Genomic DNA, 18,843 nt, shown 5'->3' on the forward strand with positions numbered 1-18,843 from the left:
TGCAATGGCGTGATCTCGGCTCACCGCAACCTCCGCCTCCTGGGTTCAGGCAATTCTCCTGCCTCAACCTCCTGAGTCGCTGGGATTACAGGCACGCGCCACCATGCCCAGCTAATTTTTTGTATTTTTAGTAGAGACGGGGTTTCACCATGTTGACCAGGATGGTCTTGATCTCTTGACCTCGTGATCCACCCGCCTCGGCCTCCCAAAGTGCTGGGATTACAGGTGTGAGCCACCGTGCCCGGCCTAATGAGAGTAACTTAAAACACAGACTGATCATTGCTATTCAAGAAGGAAGGATGTACAAGGGGTTCCGGTAGCCCAACCCTGACTAGAAAGGTCCAGGAATGCTTTGTCGAGTCCAGAAAAACCAGCAGGTAAAGAATCGGAAAGGGTGACTTAGGGAGGAGGACTCCAGACAAGAGAAGCAGGATATTGATAGGCTAGAGTTACAGAGATCATGACACGTCCCAGAAATTCCTCACTCAGTCAGTGTAACTATACACTGACAAAGAAGGGAGGGTTAGGGATGAGGCCAGTAGGGAAGCAAAGGCCAGAAGATGAAGGCCTTCTATTCCACACTGAGGAATTAGAACTTTATCCTGAAGACCACAGAGAGTCTGGAAAGGATTTTTAATAGGTGAGGGAGAGGGTCACATGCGCCTTTTAGGACGACCGTTTTGGCTGCCACATGAATGGTGAATGGTGGGAGAAGCCTGCCGCAGAAACGAGGAGAGCTTGAAATAAGCAGAGGCTTGTGGGGACACAGAGAGGTAGATGGGTTGCAGATATATCTTGAGTCATATATGTATCTTGAATTCATAGGTTTTGAGATCTGACAGAATGTGAGAGAGGAGAGGCAAGGGTAAGTCTGGGATGATTCTAAGGTTTCTTATTGAGCACCTTGACCTTGGTAAAAGGGTGGCGATGCCACTTTCTGAGCATATGAAGAGGAGTGAAGCAGGCGAGCTGCAGGACAGTGTCGACAAGATGGGTGTGTTTGGGGGATGCTGCTTTGGAGGCTCCTCTGGTACCTGCGATGGATCTGACCATAAGACAAGTGGATATCCAGGCTAGAGCCAGAAACACAGATTTAAGAGGCATTCGCGGCTGGTTGCAGTGGCACATGCCTGTAATCCCAGCACTTTGGAAGGCTGAGGCAGGCAGATCACGAGGTCAGGAGTTCAAGACCAGCCTGGCCAACATGGTGATACCCTGTCTCTACTAAAAATACAAAAAATAAGCCAGGCGTGGTGGTGCACGCCTGTAATTCTAGCTACACAGGAGGCTAAGGCAGGAGAATTGCTTGAACCCGGGAGGTGCAGGTTGCAGTGAGCTGAGATCGTGCCACTGTACTCCAGCCTGGGAGAGCTGATGATTGCCCAAGATGAATAGGTAGGAAAACATCCATTAGTTTATGCACGTAACAAACTGAAGAGTGTCTCTGTTCTTCTACATGAGTCATGACTTACTCATCTTTATATTCCCAGTGCTGACTAAAGTGCCCACAGTAGGGACTGAAAAGAAATAATTCTTGAATGAAGAAGTAAAGGATATACAATATTTCTATCTTATACTCACTCACTCCATTCAATTATTATATTATCTACATAATATAATAATGATATATGATTGCTGCCCCCTTAGTGCTGCTTCCCCTTCCAATTCCCCTTTTGGAGGCTTGTGCTTAGATTCCTGCTGTGAAAGCCAATTAGATATGACGCTCCCCCTATCTAAATCCTGCCCTTGAATGGACCAAAGAAAAATCCCTTTCCCTTGTTCCCTTTACTACAATGGAAAGAACATGAGGGAAACTGATTTTTTTTTTTTTTTTTTTTTTTTTTTGGCAAGGGGGTTTTGTCCTTTTTTCCCAGGCGGGAGTGCAATGGCGCGATCTCGGCTCACCGCAACCTCCGCCTCCTGGGTTCAGGCAATTCTCCTGCCTCAGCCTCCTGAGTAGCTGGGATTACAGGCACGTGCCACCATGCCCAGCTGATTTTTTTTGTATTTTTAGTAGAGACGGGGTTTCACCATGTTGACCAGGATGGTCTCGATCTCTTGACCTCGTGATCCACCCGCCTCGGCCTCCCAAAGTGCTGGGATTACAGGCTTGAGCCACCGCGCCCGGCCTGAAACTGATTTTTTAAAATACAGACAAAAGTAAATATGTATAATACATATATATATAATATAATTCTTGAATGAAGGAGTGAAAGTATGACGTGTATGCCTTGTAGTGTGACAGGCTAAGTCCTCACAAGCAGAAACAATCAAACTTTCCTGTCTAGGAAGAACCCTGGAATTTCACAGCACTTCTCAAGCTAATGACACACTGTCAAGGTTCCTATTCATCCTGTGATCACTGATTCCTATATGGGAATGCTTATTCATTCAACAAAAATTTACTGGGCACCTATTAGTTCTAGGTACAGTGCCTGTAGATGCTGAGGAGACAGCAGTGGATAAATCAAATGTGGTCCTTGCTCCCAGAGAACTCACGGTTGAGCAGGTAAGACTGATGTTAAAAGAACAAACAACTATAAACCACCACTGACTTCACTGAAGCCCATGTAACAGTGTTGGTTCATATCAAAATCGTACTCTTCTAATGCCTTACTTTCATATGGCTCCTTATGTGCAAATATCACCCAAAGTACTATGGCAAAGCTGTACACATCCGACTTCTCCGTGGGCCTTGCGTTGACGTCGTTCAGGTGCTCGGGTGCCATGTAGTAGAGGGTGCCGCCGTTCTTCTTGGAGGTGCTGTCCACTTCCCTCAGCTCGTTGTGCTCCTCTTTAGACAGTTTGCTCCACGTCTTAAAGGAAGCAAGGCCGAGGTCTGCGATCTGCAAAAGAGATCGAGCCACTGGGATTGTTTGGTGAAGGCCACAGGCAAATCAGATTTGACTTTAAATTTGGGGTTTATTCAATATACGTAAGACATGGTAAATTTTCCAGAAATGGTTGGACTGGGCAGGTTAGAAACAGTGACTTCTCAATAGACTCACAGAAACTGTGTCTCATCAGCCATTTGAAAAATCTCCCCCGAGAAATGTTCACATGAAATTCTGGTATCACATTCCTTGTGCAATAAGTGGAAGGGGAAAAGCAGAAGACATTTCTGACAAGAAGAGTAACAAGCAAACATATTTATTCTAATTCCCCATTGTCTCTGCATACGGTTTTCAACTATTTCTGGGGTTTGGGGAAACATGATTATTTTCTTCTCTGCACATTTATGTAGCAGACAGTGGCTAAGTACTACACCTTCTACTTCCCCAAATGGCGTCCAGAGGCCCATGGATGCGAGTGTCTAGGGATCCCAAAGACACACTGAGGATAAGGACTGCAGTGTTGCTTGTTTTGAGTCGTAGCCTGAACCTAAGAGAAGATGGGGTGGGAAGGAGGAGAAAAACGGACAAAAAAGCAGAGAGAAAAATACCAAGGTCAGACACAGAACAAGAACAGAGGTGGCGGGGCAAAATGACAGAACAATACAGCTAAGAAGAGATCAAGGGCGCTAGTTCCACTTCTGCCTCCAGGAATCCAAGCAGGCACGTGGGGATTATCTTGGCATGTGATTGCCAAAAATCCACAGATTCTAAGCCACGACATAAGAGGAAAGTCATGAATTTCAAGATAGGTTATGAATGAGTAATTTTTATTCCCATGGCTTTTTTTTTTAAAGACATGGGAATAAAAATCTGTCCAAGACTAGGACGAAGTGCTAAGACGCAGAACCTGCTGGTGGAGAGAGGCCCGTGTGTCAGCAGCTCCTGAGTGCCCCCCCAGTGCTGCTTCCCCTTCCACTTCCCCTCTCAGAGGCTAGTGCTTGGATTCCTGCTGTGAAAGCCAATTAGATATGACGGTCCCCCTAGCCAAGTCCTGCCCTTGAATGAACCAAAGAAAAATCCTTTTCCCTTGTTCCCTTTACTGCAATGGAAAGAACGTGGTCAAAGTTTTTTTTTTTTTTTTTTGAGATGGAGTTTAGCTCTGTCACCCAGGCTGGAGAGTAGTGGCGTGAACTTGGCTCACCGCAACCTTCACCTCCCGGGTTCAAGTGAGTCTCCTGCCTCAGCCTCCCGAGTAGCTGGGATTACAGGCACCCACGACTACACCCAGCTAATTTTTGTAGTTTTGGTAGAGACTGGGTTTCACTGTGTTGGCCAGGCTGGTCTTGAACTCCTGACCTCAGGTAATCCACCCACCTCGGCCTCCCAAAGGGCTGAGATTACAAGCATGAGCCACCACACCCAGCTGGAAACTGATTTTTCAAAATACAGACAGAGGTAAACAATTAATAAAAATAGAAAACAAAATTTCTAAGTAGAGGTTTTTGATGCCAAAATGATCAACTCACTGCTGATCTCAATCTCAGGCCACATCTGAATTCTTAAGGATTTTCTGCACACATCTTCACATTCCCCTGCTTTTCCAGAGGAGGGGAGTCTTGGTGACACAGATTTCCTGGGGAAAATTATGGTGCCAGTGGCCCATTCCAGGATGAAAAAGGCAATCTTTGAATGTTTCCATCTCAAGTCTAACAGGAGAAAAACACAATCTAGGAAAGAGGCCTTCTTACCTACCCCATTCAATTCCACTCTTCCCCAAAAGATATGAGTTAGCCAGTTATCTCCTGATCCCATCCCATCTTTCCTTCCAAACACTGGTAGAGCCTTTTGGCACCATCATCACCAGTCATAACCCGAGCTAGGTCTTCCTTTAGCTTCTACAATTTATAAGAATGAACTTACATTGGAGAATCAAAACTAAAATCACCCAACTTTCTGGAAGCCTACCATTGATGGTTTACCTTAATGTGGAAGTCATCATCAACAAGGATATTTTCAGGCTTCAGGTCCTTGTGTATCACGCCTTTTCCATGTAAGTAGCACATTCCTTCAATGATTTCCACAATTATCCTTCCTTTTACAGAAAGCGGAGTACTCATCTAAAACAGGTGATATTAAGTCTATGAAATGGAAAGGTAATCAAATAGGCCAAAGCAACTGTTTCATGAAAGGGTGGTGGGATCTGAGCCTGAGGACAGGGTAACCAGGTTTCCTTCCAACAGATGCACCATGGCACTGCTGTCACTGGGAAACAAGATTTCATTCCAGGGGAGAGGGGGCAAAGGTATTCATGTTGTATGTTGTTCGTGTAAAAACAAAATCCCACAATCATTTGGTAATGTATAAAATACTATAAAATTAAGCTCCTTGAGAACAAAAATATATATTATTTAGGACTGTATCTTTTGTTTTTTGTTTTTTCTTCTTTTCCTCTTTGATATACTTTTTTTTTTTTCAAGATGAGGTTTCACCATATTGGTCAGGCTGGTCTCGAACTCCTGACCTCAGGTGATCTGCCCACCTCAACCTCCCAAAGTGCTGGGATTACAGGCATGAGCCACCGCGCCCGGCTAGGACTGCATCTTTAGAACCTAGGATTGTACCTGGAATGTTTGTTGAATGAATGGATGAATAAATATACGAACAAGCATTTTTAATGGGATACTCATATGATGTCATACTAAGTTTGCGGTAAGAACATGAACAATGCCATGGAAATGTGTGTAAAAATAACATTAAGAAAAAAAAGAATACAAGGGAACATGGTGAAACCCTGTCTCTACTAAAAATACAAAAATTAGGCATGGTGGTTGCATGCCTGTAATCCCAGCTACTCCGGGGCTGAAGCAGGAGAATCGCTTGAACCCAGGAAGTGGAGGTTGCAGTGAGCCGAGATCGTGTCATTGCACTCCAGCCTGGGCAACAAGAGCGAGACTCTATCACAAAAAAAAATAAAATAGCGTGATCACCACTATACAGAAAGTAGCAAAAGAGATGTTTTCCCTTCTTCCTTCGTATACCTTTGAACTTAGGAAAAACTTCTGAGCAAGCAAAGTTGGTCCCCCTCTCTCTTCTCTTTCTGCTTCTCTCTCAGGTCCTCTTGATGTCCTAAGTCCAAACACTGTGCACCTGAACTTTCCCTGATCCTGCAGAATGCCTCATGCCCCAAATGATTTCTCGCTCATCTCAGAAGCTAAGCAGGGTTGGGCCTGGTTAGCAGTTGGATGGGAGACCGTAGACTTATTTCCCAATCAAAGGTTTACTTCAAACAGCTGATCTTCTCGAGTTCTGGGGAGGAGAGCAATCTGATCAAACTACAATACCACGTGTGTAAGTATCACCTCTTCTCCTTCCCAAAGGCATTTTTGTGAGATGTCTGTTGACTTGGCAATTGTGGGGTGGGAGAAGAAAGTGGAAAAGTGGGAGTATTTGCCATAAAGGCAGCCACATCCCACCACCCCACCCCATGCCCTGTGCTATCTACACTCTAGCCAAACCCAGGAATTTACAGTTCCCCAAATTTGGCAGTCTCTACATAGTATTCTCTGCCTGGAACACTTACTCCCTAATTCTCTGCTTCTAAACATCTACTTGTGTTTCAGATGTGAAGCCTTTCCTGTCTATCCCAGACTGAGTGGGTGCCTCTTCTGTAATCCCACAGCAGATGAGGAGTATGTCTATCAGAACACCACTGGCTGGGAGCAGTGGCTCATGCCTGTAATCCCAGCACTTTGGGACATTGAGGCAGTCAGATCATGAGGTCAGGAGTTCGAGTCTGGCAAATATGGTGAAACCTTGTCTCTACTAAAAATACAAAAATTAGCCAGGCATGGTGGTAGACAACTGTAATTCCAGCTACTCAAGAGGCTGAGGCAGGAGACTCGCTTGAACTGACGAGGTTGAGGTTGCAATGAGTCGAGGTCGTGCCGATGCACTCCAGCCTGGGTGACAGGGTGAGACTCCTTTCAAAAAAAAAAAAAAATACCATCATACAGCTGGGTGCAGTGGCTCATGCCTATAGTCCCAGCTACTCAGGAGGCTGAGATGAGAGGATCGTTTGAGGCCAGGAGTTCAAGCCTGCAGTGCACTATATGATTATGCCACTGCATTCCAGCCTGGGCAACACAGTGAAACCTCGTTCTCTGAAAAAAGAAAAGAAACCATCACCACACCATACCACTCATTTACTGATCTGCCTCCTTTTACTTGCCTGCATCATATTAGCTATTGATTCATGAGCAACTAGCACAAGGCCTTCATCTTAACAGGCACACAAGTTTTTAAAAATGTTTTCAATGATTTGGTTTTGGTAAACAATTTTTATTTTTGTTTTAAATCCTATCTAGTGTTGTTGCCACTTATGTTCTATATTTGATTTAAAATGAAACTTCGTTGAATGATATCAACATGCAACCACGAATATTCTATCTGCTCTTACTTACAGTGTACATGCTTTCACCAATCAATCCATATTTAATTGTCATCCCATCATGCATATACTACACATCAGACGATGTCTGCATCATGAAGACAGGGCCTGTCTTTGAATTGCAGATTGCAGAGTGGCAGACAGGTATGGTGAACAGCCAATCACATTCCTGAGACATAGACTGAGTGATACAAAGGACTGTCCACAGGATCAAGAATGAAGAAAACTTTCTCAGGGCAGCAAAAGGCAAGGAAGATTTTCTCTTTTTTTCAGAGACAAGGTCTTGCTCTGTTCATATGTACCTTTTATTTTTTTTTTATTTATTTTTATTTATTTATTTATTTTTTTTTTTTGAGACGGAGTTTCGCTCTTGTTATCCAGGCTGGAGTGCAATGGCGCGATCTCGGCTCAGCGCAACCTCCGCCTCCTGTGTTCAGGCAATTCTCCTGCCTCAGCCTCCTGAGTAGCTGGGATTATAGGCACGCGCCACCATGCCCAGCTAATTTTTTTTTTTGTATTTTTAATAGAGACGGTGTTTCACCGTGTTGACCAGGATGGTCTCGATCTCTTGACCTCGTGATCCACCCGCCTCGGCCTCCCAAAGTGCTGGGATTACAGGCTTGAGCCACCGCGCCCGGCCGCACCTTTTATTTTTTGTAGAGACAGGGTTTCACTATGTTATCCAGGCTGGTCTTTAACTCCAAGGCTCAAGTGATCCTCCTGCCTCAGCCTCCCAAAGTGCTGAGATTACAGGCGTGACCCACTGCGCCAGATCAAGGCATAGATGTTTTAAGGAGAAACTGACTTCAGGAAATCAGGCCTGTGATCCCAGCTACTTGAGAGGCTAAGGTGGGAGGAACGCTTGAGACCAGGTGTTTGAGTTCAGCCTGGGCCTTGTCTGTATAAAAAAAGGAAAAGAAAATTCAAACTACTGAGCAATTTGCAAATTTTATACTAACAAGCTACAAACAAACACCACAAAGGCAGCCATAAAAGACGGTCAGGGCCCCAGCGCTGGGGATCCCCATGTGGAGGGGCACTCTCTACCTCGGCTTTCAGCACGTGCATGAGGTTGCCCTTCTCCATGTACTCCATCACCAGGGAGTAGTTCCCTTCCTCTATGATGACGCCTAGGAGCTTCACCACCCGGCTGTGTCTCAGTCTGTTCATCATCTTCGCCTCCTCCAGGAGGGCCTCACTGTGCCTGTGGGCAGGAAAAGTGCTATGCTGAGGTTGGCAGATCCAGCGCCTTAAGAGCCTGGCGCACACCTCCAACACATCACCCCCACATGCTTGGGTCATGCTTGGGTCTGTACTGATCTCTTCCAGGCACAGGCCAGAAGCATTAGAAGGCAGAGCAGTTTCTCGCTTCTTCACAGTTCTCCTGCCCAGTAACTGGCAATGTATGCTCAAAAAATGTAAGTCAATGACCGAATGAATGAACCAATGAATGAAAAGTACATGAACAGCAGCAAGGTAACCTGAAAAAAAGACCTTGCTGGACATTGTGATTAAAAAAAAAATCAACCTCTCTCACAATCGCTCTGACACGGAGGGAAAGAAGTGAAACCACGCCACTGGTTGCTTTAAAGGGAAGTCTCTCAGAACCTTTCAGGAATGAACCGCCTTTTTAGTTTCATACTTAGGGCTGGTCTTCACTGAAAATTTGAAGCAAATAAATAGGTCTGTCTTCACTCATCCTCCCATTTCCTTTTTGTCCCCTCACCACACTTATCTTTTTGTCCTTCTCTACTTCTTTCTTGTTCGTGTCTCTTCCATTACTTACTAGCTGTGAGCCCTTCACTACCCAGCCTCAGAGTCCTCATCAGTGACAATAACAACCATAAGCACCATTGTCACACTGACATCTTGGCAGGCTCCGTCTCACCCTATCCACCAGTGGCTCCACAGCAGCCAACGTCCCCACCCCATTCAGAGTTTAGCCCACCACCCCTGCTTCCCACTCACTCGGTACATTTGGGCCCCATGTACACTGTTTTCATGATCACGAGTCCCTGGTTTCTGTGAAAACACAGAGACACCTTCCCGAAGCCTCCGCTGTCCAGTTCTGCCCTCTCCAGGAAGTCACTGGATTTCATCTTAATGGCATTCAAGGATATGTCTGGTTCCATTCTGAATGCTCAGAATGCCCAAAGCGGTATCTCTTTTTTTCCCCCGTCAGAGCTGTACCCTGTAAATAAAACAGAGAGGCCACCTCAGGGCAAACAGATCATAATATATGTTTGCTTGTTTTGTTTTCCTTTGGAGACAGGGTCTCACTTTGTCACCTAGGCTGAAGGGCAGTGGCGCAATCATAGCTCACTGGAGCTTCGATCTCCTGGGCTCAGGCAATCCTCCTCCCTCAGCCTCCTTGAGTAGCTGGGACCACAGGTCCCAGGGATTTTTTAAAATTATTAACCATGCCCAGCTGATTTTTTAATTATTTGTAGAGATGGGGGTCTCACTATGTTGCTCAGGCTGGTCTCAAACTCTCCCACCTCAGCCTCCCAAAGTTCTGAGATCACAGGTGTGAGCCACTGCACCTGGCAGAGAAGATCATTATTTTAAAAACTTTTGTAGCATTCCACCACATGCTTGGTGTGCCTTGGATTGTTGAGAATAGACTTATAGTCTCTAAGATGAGCTATTTTTCATATTTCTAAGAATCACAGGAGACTATAATGTTTATTCCCTCAGCCTTTTCATTTCTGGCAATATGGAGCATTAGAAAACTTTAAGACAACTCCAGCCATACAGGACATACGTATGTTGGACAACATAATACAAACATCCCTTCAAATGCATACCAGAACTCCGTGAAAAGGAAAAGAACTCTAGGGACAGAAAATAAACAGGGTGCCAGAGGCAGGCAGTAGCTCACAGAGGGCAGTGCCAACCTTGCCATCCAGAAGCTGAGGTTTAAAGCCCAGCTGAGGTCAGGGAATGCAAGAAAAGAAGCAGGTTGGAATGAAGGCTGCCCCCTTAACACAGCACTGCTCAATGTGCTACCCCTTGATGAAAGGATGAACTAGAAAAAAAGCAGCCCGTAGCAAACAAACATATTTGTCTTGGACTACGCCCAAGGTATTAAAAGAAAAAAAGGTCTGTGCAAATTTATAACCTTCGGACTGTCTTAAAATAGATTTAGACTTTGAATTGAGAGGATCGCTTAAACTATGAACTTTTATAAAGGAAGTGGTCACAGGCTGATGCCATCCTGAAGTTATAGGCTAAAGCAAACAACACCCTCAAGCCAGGCCAGATAGAATTCCCACAGATAGAAATTTAACATGAGCTCCCTTTCCAAAATTATAAAACACAAAAGAAAAATTCACCATGAGATCAATCCTGCAGCTACACCAAACAGCAATAGTAAGTGTACTGATGTATACTTGGAAATACATCAAAAAGTCAGATAGACTGACGGACAGATGAAGGGAAAAGGAGATGGAGAGTTACATGATGAAGCAAATAGTGTAAGATGATACTCATGGTGGCTGTAACCTTTGCACTTTGGTGTTTTTCATAATAAAATGTTGGAAGGCAGGGAGTTAAAAAAAGAAAAAAGGACTATCTTAGGAGAGGGGATTCTGGAAACCCCTAGGCTGCCCATGGTCTTGTACGGTGGCCAGCTACAGGTGACTCAAGTAACCAGGCTTCTACACCTCATCTAAGACTATGAGCCAGCTCTGTCTAGCAGAGGAAGCTCGCACAGACCTTCTTCCTTAGAACATGACATTACCAAACAAGAGGAAGTGACCTCCGGAAACAAGCACATCAGTGGGACATGGACAGTGGGTGGAAGTGGGGGGCTGCCTAGATGAAGGCCTGAAGACCGAGGGGCGGGATGAGGAACGCACTGGAGGTAAGAGACAGGAGCCATAGCTCCAAGAGCACGGGAGTTCACTACAAGTGTGAACTCTAGCTCTGTGACTCAGTAGCTCTGTGACTCACCAAGCTGTGTCCTTGGGACACTTACTTATGCCTCAATTTCCTCATCTGCAAAACAATAATGACCACCTCACAGAAGTGGTAAGGATGATGAGAAAAAATATATATGTATATATTTGTATATGTATTATATATATAAAATATATAAATATATTTGTATATATTTGCACATATATGTATATATACATATATGTGTAACGTAGATATATACATTTGTATATGCATATATATGTACATATGTATATATTTGTGAAAACACATTTGTTGCCTCCTTTATGTCTCTGGCTATGGTTGGCCCAGCCACCCACATGTGTTTATCCACGCGAATGGTGTTTCCTTGGGCTATGAGAACGCCAGCATTCTCTGTGATCACTGTCAGCAGAGCCCTACTGACCAATCCTGGTGAGAATGAGGTAGGAGGAGGTGGAGACAGAAGGCATAAAAGATAACATTGATTTTAGGCCTCCTTTTTCATCTCCTGCAGACCACTGGAGCATGCAGAACTATGAAGTCTTCCCCATCCCATAAGGGTCATCTTTCCCACCCTCTTAGGCCACATTCTTCCAACTTCTTACCTGGCTAGAAGGTCTCAGAGAACTGTCATTTTGTGAAGGAAGCCATCCTAAGTCTTCCCATTAGACCTTTTCATAGTTAAGACAGCACTATAATGGAGAATTATTTCTCACAGAGTTCAAAGAAGGCAGAAAACTTGTCTTGTGCACCATCTCCAGTGCCTAGCAGAACCCAACATATGTTGGTCCATCATCAAATGAATAACTATTTTAAAAAGAGAACTATTTAATTGTCCAAAAATAAGAAATACTGTGAAACGAATTACAGAACACTCCTAAGATAATTATATAGCCATCCAAAATTGTTTTTAAAGAATAAATCTGTAAAAATTATATTAACATTTGTGTGTATGTGTGTGTGTGTGTATATATTTATGTAAATAGACACAGATATAGGTACGGAGAAAAAAAAGAAATAAAGACACCAAAATGTTAACAAGGATTATATCTTGATGGTAGGATGATTTTTACTTTCTTCTTTACACTTTTACTATGTTTTCCAAATTTTCCACAATAAACACAAATTAATGTAAAATTAAAATTATTTTTTTAAATGAAATAATTCCTTTACTCAGTATTTCTTTACTCTGAGGGATCAAATCAGAGATGCTGATAAAGATTATGTGCAGGCTGGGCGCAGTGGCTCACGCCTGTAATCCCAGCACTTTGGGAAGCTGAAGCAGGTGGATCACCTGAGGTCAGGAGTTCGAGACAAGCCTGACCAACAAGGTGAAACCCCATGTCTACTAAAAATACAAAAATTAGCCAGGCGTGATGTCACATGCCTGTAATCCAAGCTACTTGGGAGGCTGAGACAGGAGAATTGCTTGAACCCGAGAGGTGGAGGTTGCCATGATCCGAGATCGCACCACTGCACAGCCTGGATGATGGAGCAAGACTCTGTCTCAAAAAAATAAAAACAGAAATAAAAAAAAAAGATTATGTGCAAAGCTGTTCCTGGTGGCATTACACAGAACAGCAAAAGTAGGTAACACACTTAGCATGTACAGAGGAGAGAATCAGTTATGCCCATCAATACTCTGAAACACATCTAGCAGTTTGCAAAAGTGATGTTGTCTAAGAATGTTTAATAACATTTAAAAATGCTCACAGACAGTAAAGAAACAGGCAGGAACTACAACACGCCCTGAAAAATGCTCTTTTGGGTAAAAGATTTCTACATTATGAGGAGTCCTAAAGTAGAAATCTCTCGTATCTCCCCTTCGGTCTCAGCCACATCTCCTCAAATTTGTCAAGACCAACTAGGACCTTGCAGGGGCTCCTCCATGAGGTGAGATGGGGAAGGCCTCCAGGTGGGTCCACTGGATTTTGGGAACTTAGCTCTTGACCCAAATCGGTTCTCCTTATAGTCTTCGAGTTCGCTAGTCTGATCTTAATCTTATGCATCTTTTCCATGGTTTCCAGTGATTTATTTTGTTTTTACTATCTACCCCTCTTTTTTCCCCATAAAAGATTCAACTTTATAAGTGCTGAATCTCTTAGGAAGGCCTTGTGAGTAGCTGAATGAAGGATATCCAAAAACACTGAATTTAGGTAGCTTATGTGGCCATATTGCATAATCATGTTATTACAAAGCCATGTAATAAGAAAGACATGCTGGCCTGTATTATCAACAAATGTTAACTAACAATTATGTCCATTTGAATGGAATTTGTAAATGTTCTACATCAATAAATATTAATTCAGGGACTTAGGAGAGTGAATTTTTTTCTATTGAAACTAATGTGAAATCCCAAGAAATTTCACCGATTGTCTGTTCAGGCAGGGTAAGTCTACATATCAAAATATTCTAATTAACTTTTTCCCCATTTTTCTATGATGCCCTCTCATAACGAGTATGGCACAAAAGGCTGGTTGCCCACCTGCCATTGCCCCCTTTCTTCCCACTAATAGAACTCTGATTTTGCTCAGTTATCCAAGCGACCAGAGGATTTCTCCACCTTCCTTGATTACAGCAGCCTGATGATTTGCCCAGATAAACAAAAGCTCTGAGCAAGAAAGACTAAGGACCAGCAAGAAAGGGCCAGCAAAAGACAAGAACTGAAAAACAGTTTAAACACGTATCATCATGCATTAGCCCTGAAGCAAATTGTATCATGATTTCAATTTACAAATAAAGAAACTAAGTAAGATTTGGAGCTAAATGATTCATCTAAAGTGGCAAATCCTGGAATGAAATCTTTGTCCCTTCACTCGAACTTTCACTACTGGCTCACTAATACATGCTACTTCTCTAGATATCAAATAATTTGTCTTTGGAAAAATCCTACTTGCAAAGACCTACTCTTACAGCCTTACTCATCTATATTAAATGAATATGTTACAAGTCAGAAACATAGGGAAAGTACAGAATAAACTTTTAAAATACAAGAAGGCGCGGTGCAGGGGCTCACACCTGTAATCCTAGCACTTTGGGAGGCTGAGGTGGGCAAACTGCTTGAGGCCAAGAGTTTGAGACCAGACTGGCCAACATGGTGAAACCCTGTCTCTACTAAAAATGCAAAAATTAGCCAGGCGTGGTAGTGCATGCCTATAATTCCTGCTTCTTGGGAAGCTGAGGCAGAAGAACTGCTTGAACCCAGGAGGCGGAGGTTACATTGAGGTGAGACTGTGCCACTGCACTCCAGCCTGGGTGACAGAGCAAGACTCTGTCTCAAAAAATAAAAATACAGGAAACAGATGGTTCAGAATCAATGTTCTACAGGTTAATACAGTCAACCATTTTTGCTAGAGTGTAATATCCAACTAAAGCATGGGAAGTTAAATATTTTCTTCAAATTCCCAGATCATATAGGTGTTAACACATTATAGATTAATAAGCACCAAAAAGTAGGCTGCCCAGTTTGGAAGAGGTTAATTAAGAACTTTTCTTAATACTCATTAATATTCACAATCCTGAAAGTACAACATATCTCTGGGGCTCAGAATAGTGCAGATACAGGAAAATGAGTATTAAAGTTACCATTTTTGCTACTTTACAGTAATAATGATACACTCCAAATTTCATTTTAAACAAGCCTAGCCTTCTCTTCACTTTTTATGAATAGAAGAGCTGCAATATTCCACCTTTTTTTTTTTCTTTTTTTCTTTTTGACAGAGTCTCACTCTGTTACCCAGGCTGGAGTGCAGTGGCATGATATCAGCTCACTGCAGCTTCCACCTCCGGGGTTCTGGCAGTTCTCCTGCCTCAGCCTCCGAAGTAGCTGGGATTACAGGAACCTGACACCATATCTGGCTAATTTTTTTTTTTTTTTTTTAGTAGAGACGGGGTTTTGCCATGTTGGCCAGGTTAGTCTTGAACTCCTGACCTGAGGTGATCCTCCTGCCTCGGCATCCCGAAGTACTGGGACTACAGGCGTGAGCCACCCTGCCCGTCCCAGTATTCCACATTACTAATCACAATTTCCTCTTACTGAATACATCTTCCTGGCAGTAATGGAATGTCACTGCACATTTCAAAGTTCACCTCCTGCCTTGGCTTCTTCAAGTGTAAATCAGGGAAGAATTAATGATTGGAAAAGCCTCCTGCTTTGCCCCAGATAAGAAAGAGCTCTAATTAAGGAAGAGCCAAATGGTAAGCAAGAGAGAAATAAGTGAACAACCCCAGGCCTCCCCCCATCGAAACCCTGCATCCCTGTGAGGCTCTGTCAAATGCTTAGGGAAGGAGGATGCAGCCTATCCTCTTCACAACCCTGAAGAGGGTCTGTAGCACTTCACAAAAGCACATGCCAGTGACCATCAAAGAACCCTGCTAGGGTTAGCACATTCATCCTCAGTCGTCTCAGATCACGCAGAAGCGCTTTTGTTTTTGGAACCTGCTGCAGCCTCCAGTGCAACAGTAAAAGGCGCTTTCAAAGGGTTGGTAAGGGAAGGGCCCACATTTTTTTTTCTTAATGATTCGGCAGTAAGAGCCCACCCTCTCCACCAAAACAATAACGATGTTATCGGCTTGAGAGACGGCCTATTCCACCGTCCCGTCGTAATCGCGGCTGAGTGCAGGTGTCCGCCGCCCGCAGTCCAGCGCCCAGACCCCTGGAGCGGAAGCCGCCAGTGGACTCCGGATGGGGAAGGACAGCAGGCGGCCCCGTGACTTTTGGGAGCGCCCGCAGCCCCGCCCACCGCCCGACTTCCGGCACCAGCGGGGCTCCGCCCACCGCGCCCGAGCCGGGCAGTTCCGCTCCTTCCAGGAAGCCCGCGGCCGCCCCGAGCCTCTGCGCTGAGACCCGAGAGTTACTTTCATTTTTGCGCCTAACCGTCTAGGGGCCTGGGTGAGGGAAGAAGCGGCGGCGGGAGAGTTCGAGATTACTCCGTCGCCGCGGCAGCCAAGCCGGGGCGTGCGGGAGAGGGCGCCTGAGCCCGGACTAGGGGGTCACAGGGACTGAGCGCGGCGGCCTAGGGAGTGACCCCCCCCCCCGCGGCGTCAGCCCGCTTACCGCGCTAGTCTCCGTGGCCGCGCCGTCCAACCGAGTCCCGCTGCGCTTCCCCGGCCCCGCCTGGCCGGCAGCGCTCGGGAGCCCTAGCTGTGGGCCCGCGGACCTTGCGGCGCTCGGGCAGCTGGTTCGCTGTCCGCCGTCCGCGTTGAGCGCGCCTGGCAGGAGGGCGTGGACTGCTCGCGCTGCCTCCTCCCACTGCCCTGGCCCCTGTCCGGGAGGAGGACTGCGAGAGCGCCGCCCCGCCACTTGCGGGGCCTCGCGCCCAGGGTCTGAATCCCGGAGCTCTCTTGCCGGCTAGAGGATCGCGGACTTTGTTTTCAAGCGAGTTGGGCGGCCTAAAATAAGAGGAAACCGAAACCTGCGCCCTCGAGAGGCAGCTGGGCCTGGCGGAAAGCACTGGGTGGATTACAGCGGGGGCGCTATCCGGAGGATTCGGAGCTCTGCGCGTTAGCAGCGCTAAGACCATAGGCAAGTTAGCATTTCTCTCTCTTCTGTAAAGTGAGGCTATCGAGGAGGAAATGTGATGATTATTTTGCAGCCTTTAAAATGGTAATTGTGAAGTCTAGAGCAAAATTGGAACTGCATGCTATTCATGTTATATTAAAAAGCAAGTAATAAAATTATATACACAACAGGCCGGGCGCGGTGGCTCACGCCTGTAATCCCAGCACTTTGAAAAGCTGAGGTGGGCGGATCACTTGAAGTCAGGAGTTCGAGACCAGCCTGGCCAACATGGTGAAACCCCGTCTCTACTAAAAAATACAAAAATCAGCTGGGCGTGGTGGCAGGCATCAGTAATCCCAGCTACAGGGGAGGCTGAGGCAGGAGAATCGCTTGAACCTGGGAGCAGGAGGCTGCAGTAAGCCAAGATTGCACCACGGCACTCCAGCCTGGGTGATAAGAGAGAGACTCCGTCCCAAAAGCAAAAAAAAAAAAAAAAAAAGCGCAACAGGATTATATGCTGTAAAAACAAAAAATGTATGTCAAGAGGATGAGAACACAAGCCACAGACCGGGAGAAAATATTTACAAAAGACATACCTGATAAAGGACTATGACCCAAAATATACCCCCCCAAAAAAAACCCTCTTAAAATGCAACAATATGGAAATGTGCAACCTGATTAAAAGTGGGGAAAAGCTCTGAACAGATAACCTCACCACATATATATGCATATGAAAAGATGCTCAACATCATAGGTCATTAAAGAATTACAATGTTTTGAAAAAACTGAAATACTGATATACATTTATTAGAATGGCTAAAATCCAGAACACAACACCAAATGTCGATAAGGACCTGGAGCAAAAGGAAAGAATGAGAGTTCCTTTCTTAACCAAGCTCTTTTTACTGTAAGATTAAGCAACTCCACACCTTGGTATTTACCCAAACCAGTTGAAAGCTTATTTCCAAGCACCTGTGCAACATTGTCTATAGCAGCTTCATTCATAATTGCAAAAACTTGAAGTCACCTACGATGTCATTTAATGGGTGAACAGATAAGCTGTGGTACATCTATACAGTGAAATATTAAGTGCTAAAAAGAAATGAGCTATGAAGCCACAAAAAAATCCTGGAGCAATCTTAAATGTATAAATCTAAGTGAAAGAAGCCAATCTGAGAAGACTACATGATGTATGATTCCAACAATGTGACATTCTGGAAAAGGAAAAACTATGGAGATGGTAAAAACAAAAGATGAGTGGTTGCCAGGGATGTGCAGGGAAGGAGGGATGGATAGGTGAAGCACAAGGGATTTTTAGGGCAGTGCAGTCTGATAATTACAGACTGCATCTCAATTATACATTTGTTAAATGTATCTTGACTGTACAACACAAAGAGCAAAACCTAACAAACTGTGGACTTTGGCTTATAATGTATCTTATGTTTTATCCATATTAGTTCATCTATATAACCATGTATGTATGTTGGTTCATCAGTTCTAACAGATATTCCACGCTAATTCAGGATGTTGGTGGTAGGGGAGGCTGTGTGGCCCAGGATGTTTGTGGGAGGGGATATTTTCTTTCAGCTTAGTTTTGCTGTAAACTAAAACAGATCTAAAACATAAGGTCTATTCATTATTTTTTAAAAGATATATGCATATCAAAAAAGACAAAAGGCAGAGCTATTCATTCAGCAAAGCTTTCTATCTACTGTATCTACTATTCAAGCAGGTACTAGATACAAGAGTATCTGGTGATAGATACAAGAGATTCAAAAAGGAATTCATTCTTTCAATAAATATTTACTGAGCACCTGTTCTAGGCACTGAACACAGTTGTGAATTAAAAATTAAAAAAAAATCTGGGCCGGGCGCGGTGGCTCAAGCCTGTAATCCCAGCACTTTGGGAGGCCGAGGCGGGCGGATCACGAGGTCAAGAGATCGAGACCATCCTGGCCAACATGGTGAAACTCCGTCTCTACTAAAAATACAAAAACTAGCTGGGCGCGGTGGCGTGCACCTGTAGTCCCAGCTACTCAGGAGGTTGAGGCAGGAGAATTGCTTGAACCCGGGAGGCAGAGGTTGCAGTGAGCCGAGATTGTGCCACTGCACTCCAGCCTAGCACCTGGCAACAGAGTGAG

General features: G+C 44.6%; 1 protein-coding gene across 4 annotated transcripts in view; it reads right to left on the reverse strand.

Annotated features, from left to right (window-relative positions):
* The window catches only part of RIPK1 (receptor interacting serine/threonine kinase 1), a 47,602-nt gene that overhangs the window by 26,427 nt on the left and 2,332 nt on the right, over nt 1-18,843 (reverse strand). The window contains exons 2-6 of one of the 4 annotated variants that reach the window (XM_032250074.1): nt 16,259-16,762; nt 9,250-9,472; nt 8,329-8,485; nt 4,814-4,951; nt 2,618-2,846 (exon numbers count right to left, since the gene is read on the reverse strand). In XM_032250074.1, coding sequence (XP_032105965.1) covers nt 2,618-2,846; nt 4,814-4,951; nt 8,329-8,485; nt 9,250-9,413 — 688 coding nt within the window. In that variant the 5' untranslated portion in view covers nt 9,414-9,472; nt 16,259-16,762. Of the gene's footprint in view, nt 1-2,617; nt 2,847-4,586; nt 4,730-4,813; nt 4,952-8,328; nt 8,486-9,249; nt 9,473-16,258; nt 16,763-18,843 lie in introns of those variants that run through there. The other 3 variants (XM_032250075.1, XM_032250076.1, XM_032250077.1) reach the window with 3 other exon arrangements.

This window comes from Sapajus apella, unplaced genomic scaffold (genome assembly GCF_009761245.1).
Source record: "Sapajus apella isolate SASKATOON/1434 unplaced genomic scaffold, GSC_monkey_1.0 scaffold70, whole genome shotgun sequence".
NCBI classification, from domain to species: Eukaryota; Metazoa; Chordata; class Mammalia; order Primates; family Cebidae; genus Sapajus; species Sapajus apella.